At 39.6% G+C, this 10,926-nt stretch overlaps 1 protein-coding gene across 2 annotated transcripts; it reads left to right on the top strand.

The window, feature by feature from the left end:
• Nucleotides 1-1,513: 1,513 nt before the first annotated feature.
• Nucleotides 1,514-9,943, top strand: LOC117295701 (leucine-rich repeat-containing protein 28-like). 2 transcript variants are annotated; one of them, XM_033778416.1, is made up of 9 exons: nucleotides 1,514-1,641; nucleotides 3,393-3,621; nucleotides 3,803-3,840; nucleotides 4,557-4,594; nucleotides 5,917-6,054; nucleotides 7,224-7,430; nucleotides 7,926-8,031; nucleotides 8,423-8,598; nucleotides 9,566-9,943. In XM_033778416.1, exons 2-9 carry the CDS (start codon nucleotides 3,406-3,408, stop codon nucleotides 9,805-9,807), a joined length of 1,161 nt encoding a protein of 386 aa, XP_033634307.1. In that variant the 5' UTR covers nucleotides 1,514-1,641; nucleotides 3,393-3,405; the 3' UTR covers nucleotides 9,808-9,943. The 2 variants fall into 2 exon arrangements, with proteins under 2 accessions (XP_033634307.1, XP_033634306.1); XM_033778415.1 differs by having other exon boundaries at nucleotides 3,389-3,621.
• Nucleotides 9,944-10,926: the final 983 nt, after the last annotated feature.

The raw sequence follows: 10,926 nt of genomic DNA, 5'->3' as shown, positions 1-10,926 counted from the left end.
GTTTATATCGTGTGTTATTAATTTCCCCATGTACTGCATGTATGCATAATTTATGTCCTCTGTATGGTAGGACCAATAAAAATTAATTGAACTGAAGTCTGACCTAGTTATCAAACATCCGATACATATACCAGTATAATACAATTGACGTGATGAATAATAACAACAATAATTGATAAATAAACAAATAAAGACAATTTTGAAGGAAAAAAACCTAAATAAAATATTCTATAAATACAAATTTAATCTGGTAAAAAAAATTATATAAAAGGTTACGCTCCGGTATGTTAGGCATTCGGGTGCCTATCTCAACATATACACAAAATAACAAACCTGTGAAAAATTGAGCTCAATCGGTCATCGAAGTTGCGAGATAACAATGAAAGTAAAAACACCCTTGTCACACGAAGTTGTGTGCGTTTAGATGATTGATTTCGAGACCTCAAGTTCTAAACCTGAGGTCTCGAAATCAAATTCGTGGAAAATTACTTCTATCTCGAAAACTATGGCACTTCAGAGGGAGCCGTTTCTGACAGTGTTTATACCATCAACCTATCCCATTACTCGTCACCAAGCAAGGTTTTATGCCAATAATTATTTTGGCGGCCATTTTGGTTTTTGACCAAGAACATGCACTTTCGCCGGGTTAAAATTTTTAACACCATCTTGATTCATGATCAAAATATATAACTGCACATTTTCATGTAAACAAAATTGTTTTTCCATATTTACTAAGCAAAATGGCGGCCTTGAATTTTTAAATATTAAAAAAGTAAAATGTACCAACATAATTCAGCTAAATTTGGGCTGAATCGGCTCTCTAAGATTGTAGTTCATGATCATGTCAATGGGAGTTTTTGTAATGGTTTTGGGGGAAAACGCCTGCCATTTTGTTTTTGACCCCAAAATGCACTTTTGCCGGGTTAAAATTTGATTTTGTCGTAGGTCCGGACCTCCGACAATGTAGCAACGGACCAAAATTATTGTCCTTTCACACAATTATGTGCATTTTGTAAAATCTTACAACCATGCTATACAGTTTAGCAAGGGACCCTTGCTAAATTACTCTCGTGTGAAAGGGCTCAATGACAAAAGGGAATTACTGGGCCGTTCAAGGTATTGTACTTATTTAAGCTCATTGCCCACCGATGAGCAGTCCTCAAAATCCTTAGGCTAAAAAACGAAGGGAAATATAATGTAAACTATTTATGTTTTTTTCCATAGAGGCCTTGGCGAAAAAACGTTACCCGCTGCCTAATCATAGGCTAGGCTAAGAATAAAATAATTATTTGGCTCAAAATTCCCAATGGAAAATCCTTATTAAACCACTGTAATGTATTCCTATTTAATTTTAATAATACGGGGAAACATGGTGGCTGGCTGGACCACCACTTGTTTTTTTTCCCCTACTATACATGGGATGGGGGGGGGGGGGGGGCGGTTGATGGAGAGAGGAAGGAAAACAAACAAGATGAACGCGAGAGGGCGGTAACAAGGATGTCACTCACGGATGGATGTAAACAAAATTTAGCTGCAATTAACAACAAGCAAGTGCATGTACGAAGTGTGGTGGTGTAAATAATCGTTGTCTGCTCATTCTCCGTATTCTGTGTATCTGTGATCATTTGGTGGCTTGCTGGGGTATGTACCGTGTCATGATTTTGTACATGTATATATGGAAAGAAATTAAATATAATATGAAATATAAAATGACCAAGTCCAACCAACCAAAAAGTCGAAAGATGCAACAAGTTGAAAAAGCACAGTTGACACGTGTGTACATCATATCACTGATTGACATCCGACATTTCTACCTCCATGCACACACGGACATTCCAAATAAAATGATGATGATGGGGACCCATGAATGATGATGGGGACCCATGAATGATGATGATGGTGTTGTGGTATAATAACAACTTATACAATTACTTGGACCCAGTAACTGGGGCGCTGTATATTCCCTTAGAAATGTTGTTATTATATCGGTCACTCATACTCACGTAGTCATACATGTACATATTGCTTATTTTCGAATTTTTGAAATTCATGGGATGGGTCCTCTAATGATATGTCAAAATTTCGAAAAAAAAGAATACAGTACAGCGCCCAAGTTACTGGACTACCTCCATGGTCTACCTGTAATACTATTACTAATAATAATATAGCATGCAATGCATGGGGGGTCTCCATCAAATTCTAAGTTATAATTGCGCATTTGTTCACAATAACCATATCAAATACATACTCAGTCATTAATAGGCCTATATATTAAGTACCCAGCCTCATTGGGCCCAAAACATTCCTTTAATCGTTCTCTGCTCCCTGGGGAGTATACAGCCCGAGTTGCCATGGTGCTCCGAAGGCTTTCTCATCAACCTCTACCCTTGCAGGTACCCATTTAGGATTTTAGTACCTCCGAATGAAGAGAAGCAATTAAAGTTTAAAAGTATCTTGCCTAAGGGACACAGGACGCGGGATTCGAACCCACACTCCGGTGACAGGGAACTTGAATTCAATGATCTTTAACCACTTGACCATGATGACAATTGTGCTCTTGATATAGTCACGGGACATGTAGCGTAGTAAATGCAATCAGATATTACTAGATTCATTTAAAGTACAGTGTACATGTACATGTAGCTGGGCTGGGTGTTCAGTCAAAGACGTTTGCCATAATATTAATTATGTTAGTTTTATTACATGTACTTGAGTTTCGGACTTGATTTCCCTGAAATGAAATCATTTGAAGCCACAAAACAGAACAAGAGTGCGCTATTTATGTATGGCTTATAAATAAATAAAAGCATCCTACTTAGTAAGTAAATCTTACTTAGAATATAATCCACAATCTTAGTGTAGAAAACACAACCGAACTAAAAGTCCAAGGAAGGACTACAAAAACTTGATTTAAAAAAAAAAAAAAACTCCTGTTACAGTGCCAAACGAAGTTACATCAAAAAAGTTATTAAAGACAGTGGACACTATTGGTAATTGTCAAAGACCAGTCTTCTCACTTGGTGTATCTCACCATGATGTAGAAAATAACAAACCTATGAAAATTTGAACTCAATTGGTCGTTGAAGTTGTGAGCTAATAATGGAAGAAAAATCACCCTTGTCACACGAAGTTGTGTGCTTTCAGATGCTTGATTTCGAGACCTTAAAGTCTAATTCTTGGGTCTCGAAATCAAATTTGTGGAAAATTACTTCTTTCTCGAAAAATACGTTACTTCATAGGGAACCGTTTCTCACAATGTTTAATACTTTCAACAGCTCCCCATTACTCGTTACCAAGTAAGGTTTATGTAAATAATTATGTTGATGAATTACCAATAGTGTCCAGTGCCTTTAAGTACAAATTTTTTTCAAATATCTTTCTACTTAAGTCAGTAGTGCAGTAACAATGGCAACAACAACCCGGTCTGCATCCATCCTGGCTGAGGATAGTGAAGCAAGTAGTGTGGCGGAACTTCTACTTGAAGCAACGGAGAACCAAAATCATAGTATCTACCTGAACTACAAGGGTTTAACTGATATCCCACCGGAACTTGTAGATAACGATGAGACATTCAAAAACCTGCAACACTTGTTCTTGAAACGAAATCTGATCCAAACCTTGGTACGTATTTTAAAACCTTGGATCATCTGTTCCGGAAGTTTTCTGACTTTTTGTTATGAGTTTTCAGAACCATCCCAACTCATTAGAGATGAGTTGTTATTATTATTATTATTATTAATTTTGTATTGGTACTGGTAGCCAGTGGATTACATTAATGCCTTTGTCTTTTATTTTATTCCAGCCAAGTAACATCGGCAATCTCACTGGACTTGTTGAACTGTAAGTTCAAGAATACAAAACTATTTGTCTATATTCGTGTTAAAGGCAGTGGACACTATTGGTAATTACTCAAAATAATTATTAGCATAAAACCTTTCTTGGTGACGAGTAATGGGGAGAGGTTGATGGTATAAAACATTGTGCGAAACGGCTTCCTCTGATTCTGAAGTGCCATAGTTTTCGAGAAAGAAGTAATTTTCCACGAATTTGATTTTAAGACCTCAGATTTAGAACTTGAGGTCTCGAAATCAACCATCTACGAAATACACATAACTTCGTGTGACAAGGGTGTTTTTTTCTTTCATTAGTATCTCGCAAGTTCGATGACCAATTGAGCTCAAAGGTTTGTTATTTTATGCATATATGTTGAGATACACCAACTGTGAAGGCTAGTCTTTGACAATTACCAATAGTGTCCACTGCATTTAATTGTACCATTCTGAAGAACATTCTAACATTAGTAATATTAGTTGCTTATTATAATGAAGTTGGCCTCGCCCTCCTCAAGGATGAGATTCCAGCCCTGCATAGTGTCAGACTTTTGGTTGTCATGGTTGTGGGTACATTCATGACTGAGACTTGTCAGTTTTAACTTACAAGTCACCAGTAGGGGTGGAACTAATTGGTTTAATTAATCTGGTAATACTAGGGAGTTAGTTAAAACTGCAAGATCTGAAAACAGAAATTGACACCAAACACTTTTTTTTTTATTCCAGATACCTCCACTCAAACTGTCTCACCACATTGCCTGATGGTAAGTTAACCCTCCTACTGTCTGACCAATCAACATCATCCATTGTACGGGTTGTAGTTTTGAACCATAGAAAAACTATGCCAGCTGGTGGAAGCGTAGTAGACTTGTGGACAAGTCGTTAAATGTCTGTCGCTGTGATAGTGTTCCAACTCGCTCCGCGATTGGTGGTATTCTCACGTCAAAGGCGGGCCTCATGCGAGACTGTTGGTCCCTGGGAGACAACTACTCTCACACTGTGCAGTCTCATGTAGTCGCCAGCAGCTTTGCGAGAGAGCAGTGATCTCGCGAAAGCAATATTTTATCGCAAAGACCTAAAGTCATTACGCCACCACCACAACTCAATTATCTCACTGCGACAAACCGATAACGACTTGTCCACACGTCTAGAAGTGTGTAGACTTGGTTCCAGGTCTTCGATCGTGGCTCTTTAGTCGTTCTGATAGCCGCTACAAACAGCGCCCTCTTGTGATCTTTCTTCATCATTTAGCCTACGATGGGGTCAAGTCTTAGATTGCGAGTCAAGCGTGATAGCTAATAATGTGGGAGTTTCATGGCTGAGATGCAGAAGAATAACCGTGAAGTGTGGTGAATGCATCTACACATCCAGAACACTGATGTGCACAGTTTGAGCTGTACACAGTGTCCGTCTAGATATAACTCATATTGTTGAATGATATAAAAAGTAGGAGTAGGGTTAAAATGACACTTCTTTAGGGGTCTTGTCAAGATATTTTAACAGCAGGTAGTCTTATAGCGATTCTCTGAGCTCGGCCACTACATGCCACGATGGATTGTAAACAACCATGATGGATTGCCGGAGTACCCGTCACATTGTATTGAATGGAAAAAAAAAATTAAAGCATGAAATTTGTTTAACTAATGTGCAACCACAGTGCACACGGGGGAGTAGGTGTTCAGCAGTGTTGTAGCTAGACTAATTTTAGTGGTGGGCTCTAAATCCAAAATACCGGGTAGCGGCCAAGGGCGAGCAGTTCTACAAAGTTGTTCATATTTAGATATGTGGCCGTCGTTGCTGAAGTACACTCTGTCTGAAATCTGTGCTGGACAGCACAGTGTATTTGCTCAGAGTGCTGGGCAAAATTTGTTAATTCTGGGCAGGCTCGCCCGGCGTGGCTAATTAACACTCCAGTTCAACCATGTTAGCCCATGGATGAAGCCCATCAAATCCTAAGTACTGCTGCCTTTGTCGGTTGTCCTCATTTAAGACGTCCTGTTTTCCTTTCTTAAATTTTCTCAAATATCCTACATACATGATTATCAAAACCTAAATGCATTTTCTTTGTCTGTTTATTTCTCCGTAGAAATCTACACCTTATTTAGTTTACAATCTTTAAACGTCAGCAACAACCAACTGAAGAGCTTGCCGGCTACTCTAGGTCAACTCTCCACGCTGCAGAAACTCTTAGTGTCGGATAACCTCCTTGCTACCCTGCCACCAGGTAAGAGTTAGAGACTGTGAGCTCAATGTAATGGCGCTGTGAACAAACGTACAGCGCCCTGTAAAACACTGCTTGCAACTTACCCTGGAATAGTGCATGCGCTCTACCAAAAAGGCCGGTTTATAGTCGGTCGCGCGAAGGTCGCGCGAAGGAAATCTTGCGCGCAATCCTAAGACTGAGGCCTAAAAACCGTGTCTTTTTATGATCGTGCGTCAAGATTTCCGACGCTCGACTATAACTCGGCCTTTACGCAGACGTGTGAGATGTGTGAGCGAGAACACGTGGGCCTCTCCAATGCCATTCCGCACAACTCTGCCACGCGCGCCAAGCATAAGCGCACGCATAAGTGGGACTTTATAGTGTCGGACTTTTGGTTGTGCAATTGGTTGTGACTGGTCAATACGCAATGGGGCGGAGCTTATGGATTGGTCTATTGAGCTATCTAGCCCTTTGTTGGTCGATCTCGCTGTTTTGTCAATATCTGATAAGGGGTGCCAGTCAGAAACTAGTACAACCGTTGGCTGATGTGCATGTATAGCCAGGGATCACACCCAAGTTTATGATACAACCTGGGTGATCTCCAGTTGAATTTTAAAACCTGGGTGTGATTCCTGGCTACACGGTAGCTACTGGTTGTCTGGCGTCTGACTTGACAAAATAGGGAGACCGGCAACATGGCTAGCTAGAAAGCTCAGTTGGTCGAGCGTGGGCGCGTTAAACTGTAGGTTGATGGGTTAAATCTTGCTCAGGCCAATTATGTCTTTGTTTAACCCAAAATTGAGTGAGAAATTACCAAAAAATATTAAAAATTTGCTTAGTCAGTTTCCCTTGTGATTTATAACTTGATGTAAAAAAAGAACAGAACTAACATTTTACAACTTTGCATATTAAAGTCTATACAATCAGCTACTACAGTAGCTGTGCATAAGATTACCACACAATGTCAAACTGGCTGAAACTATCAATTTAAAACCCGGGTTAAAACACATTTTGTGCTATCAATGTTACATTACATTCTTTTCTGCCTTTATTAACATTATTTCCTTCTCTCTGAATTTCGCATAGTGACCTAACGGTGATATGCGCTATATACAAGAACTGTCTGTTATTATTAATTTTGAATCCATTTTAATAGTGATTATCAAACACCTTTCCTTTAAATCCCACAGAGCTAGGTAAGCTGCAGGAGCTTAGCGTTCTTGAAGCCAGTACTAATCAACTCACATCCTTGCCATCGGAGCTCTGCCATTGCAGCAAGCTTCGATCAATAAATGTCACCAATAATCAGCTTCGATGTTTACCTCGGCAGATCATCAATCTGTCGTACTTAAAGGAACTAACCGCCAACGGAAATAGATTAGTCTACCTACCGATGGGTAAGGGTTTGAAATTTTGATTTTGAAACAAGTTATATTATATTTGGAGGCACTGGACACCTTTGTTACATGTCAAAGACCAGTATTCTCACTTGGTGTACCCCAACATATGCTTAAAATGTCAAATCTGTGAAAATTTAGACTCAATTGGTCATCGAAGTTGGAGAATAATGAAAGGAAAAACACCCTTGTTGCACATTGAGGAAAGAACGAGAGAACTCTCTACGAGGATGCATTTTTGAGAATGTTTGCATGATAAGCCAACCTGCAATATTATATCAGGTTGTGAACCCATCTACACAGTTCTGCAAATCTGTTGTTACATTTCGTTGTACCCCTCCACAAAATGACCTATCTCGTTCACAGTATAAAAAAAAAGACCTATTAAGAGAAAAATCACAATTAATTAAGCTGCACCGTTTTTCGAACTCCTTGCAAATCTTACAACTGTGTAATAAACCGTCTGATTATTAACTATTTATCTTGATACTGTAGATCTTGGCCTATGGCAGGAGCACCTATCTACAGTGTACGTTGATAACAACCCGATGCTACACGCTTTACCCTTCAGCTTATGGCAGAAGAAGATCGGTGCAACAAGGTAAGCAAATCTTGAGCAACCCCTGTGACCTTGTCGGGGGCCTGGCAGAAAATTGTCAGGCATACATGTATAACATTTTTGACGATGGAGTTCTAAGGTCTTAAGCAAAAACATAGTGCATAGCTGCTATATTTAGTCCAAAGAACATTTTTTAATGCTCCTGCAGACTGCAACATCTTTTTCCACTTTCATAATGACCAATTGAGTCAACATTTTCACAAGCTTGACCAAATTTTAACAAGCTTGATATGCATTATATGCATTACAAGCTTTGTTGGGATACACCAATTGAAAATACTGGTCTTTGAAAGCCTGACCAAAAGTTTACCCTGCCTTTAAAACAAAAGGTTCTCTTGATCAAAATGTGAATATTATTGTTCTCATCTTGCAGGTGTGGAACCCAGACTCTATCAGCAGAACAGTGCAGTAGCAAGCGTACAATACAGGCCAATAGTCTGACAGCAATCCTACCACCTGAGCTGAGGCTTGTTAAAGATGGCAGTGAACCGCACAAAGAGGTCCTCCCTTTGCTTGAAATTTCTCTTGCTGTAGTGCATCGCCTTAAAGGTAAAGGACAGTTGGTTAATAACTTGTGTACCAGGGGAAGATTTCACAAAGAGTTAAGACTTGTCTTCTATCTCGAGTAAAGACGAGTATAAAGCAAATCTCTCTTACTATATATTGTATTATTTTTACTGGTCATTCTTTGATATTTTTCATTTACTTTTTGTACCTTTATCTTGTAAATACATAGTTTAACGATTTTAAAGTTTTTGGGATGTATTTTGTAAGTTTATTTTTTTATTTTTTTATAATGAATCCAACCGTATGTGGTTGCAAATAAAATGATCCTTACCTTACCTTACCTAGCTCGTCCTAACTTGAGACACGCCCTATGAATGAACTTACAGCTGGGACTCGTCTTAAATCCTAGGATCCACCCTAACTAAGGGAGAGTTTTGTAACATCGACCCCAAATAGACCCCTTGCACTGTACTCAGTACTTTCCCAACTTCTCTGAAAAAGGTATACTGTCAAATTACTCGGGTGAAAATTGAACCCACAGCCTTGGCATTGCCCGAACAGAAGTCTTGCCACTAAACCACTGAACTAGCCTGGTGGCTAGGGGTAGTTCAAATCCTATGTGTTAGCAGTAGGTACCACAACAATTTCAAAAACAGAATTCTGGGAAAGTACCGAGTGTACAATGCTTATACATGTAGGGAAGGTATACATCTACACGTAGTAACCAGTCTTAAAACTAATGACAATGGGAGACTTTGAGGCGCTAGGTGGCAGCAGATGTACTAGGTAAATTTCCATTGTTTACGTAGTTCTAAGCATGCGCACATTACCGAGAACAATGGATTTTACCTGGTAAGTCTGCTGCCACCAAGCGTCCTGAAAGTCTTCCATTAAAACCTTTTGGTTTAGAAGCCTACATTGTCCGGCAGCTTTTAATAGTATAAAGCAAATTATAATTCTTTACCCCAGTCGCAAAACTAACATCTCTTCAATATATCACTGTGAACAGATCGTCTGGATATATCGTCCCTACCAAGGACCATAGCTGAGCTGGTGACGTGTCCCACAGCCCACTGCATGGCCCCAAGCTGCTGTGAGAAACCTATCTTCACTGTAGCGTGGGTTCATCTACTCAAGCTAGAATGGGCTCAACCGTGGCAGCGATCACCAGGCAGCATTGGATTTGCGGGTTTATGTTGCTCCAAGCAATGCTTGAGGACATTCAAGAGGATTCCAGTGCCAACCTTCTAAAGGGGTAGAAAGTTATATTTTAATTTGACCTGACACTCAGTGCTACGACCGGGTCCTGCATAGACGTGTGGACAACTCTTCTCCAGAAGACGATCAGAGCATTCTGTTCGAAACGTCGAGTTGAAACCAACGGTTCTTTTCAGAATCACCCCCAACTCATTAGAGATAGTCATTACATGGTGTTACCGCAAACCGTTCCATAATCGTATTTCCACCATGTAAAGTTTCAAATCATACTCATTACATGTCTGTTGTAGTAATAGCGAAATGGCTTTCTCACAATTTTCTTGCAAGAGGGCTGCCCTGTGCGAGGTCCCAGTAAACTGGGACCGAAGTCTTGAGAGTAGTAGTCTCGGGCAGCCCAGGCCTCTCCTAAGAGACTTGCAAGAGAGTCGTTTCTCTTTCACCGCGACAGACATTTAACGACTGGATCCTGCAGGAAATTACATGTGTCTACACGCACCACAGATATTAATAAGCACGCAAGTATTTGCTAAGCATGGATTCTGTGCTTACAATTACCATTCTCAGCTTACAGAGACAGAGTTAGCCCTATTTTTTTAGCTGTATAAGGCAAAGTATATTTGTCAGAGCTTTGCATGTGCACTGCAAGATGTCCTTGCGTGCTAGCCTATGAAATATATTGTATGCTGCGTTAAAGGGAAAGTATGCATTTGGTAATCACTTTTAAAATTAATGGCAATAAATGACAAGTTTCTTGGTTAGAAGTACAGAGCAGCTCTCAATAGTATAAAGCATTTTTCCAATCATTTCACTTAAAAGTTAATTTGGTTTTGGAAAAGTTTAAAGTTTTTCCCACAAAATTTGAATCTGAGATGGTGTAATCCAATGCCCCTTATTTTTGACCGCGCGAGGGCGCTATAAATAGTATTTTGATCACTTCCGGGGGTACACGCGATTCGCCCTGCACAAATTAATAGGCGTTCTGTCACTTTTGTTGCGCCGTAGTTTCAATTTGCTTTAGAGGTGGATTATAACGGCTCCTTTAAAAGTCTTATTGTCTGTGATGGATTAGATGTCTGTGGTTATAATGTGTTCCAATCTTTAAAAACTGTTTTGCGTATGAATGAATAACCCCGGAAGTGATTGAGAGCGCCC

This window comes from Asterias rubens, chromosome 10 (assembly GCF_902459465.1).
Source record: "Asterias rubens chromosome 10, eAstRub1.3, whole genome shotgun sequence".
Lineage (NCBI taxonomy): Eukaryota > Metazoa > Echinodermata > Asteroidea > Forcipulatida > Asteriidae > Asterias > Asterias rubens.
This window is presented reverse-complemented; position numbering and strand designations above follow the sequence as displayed.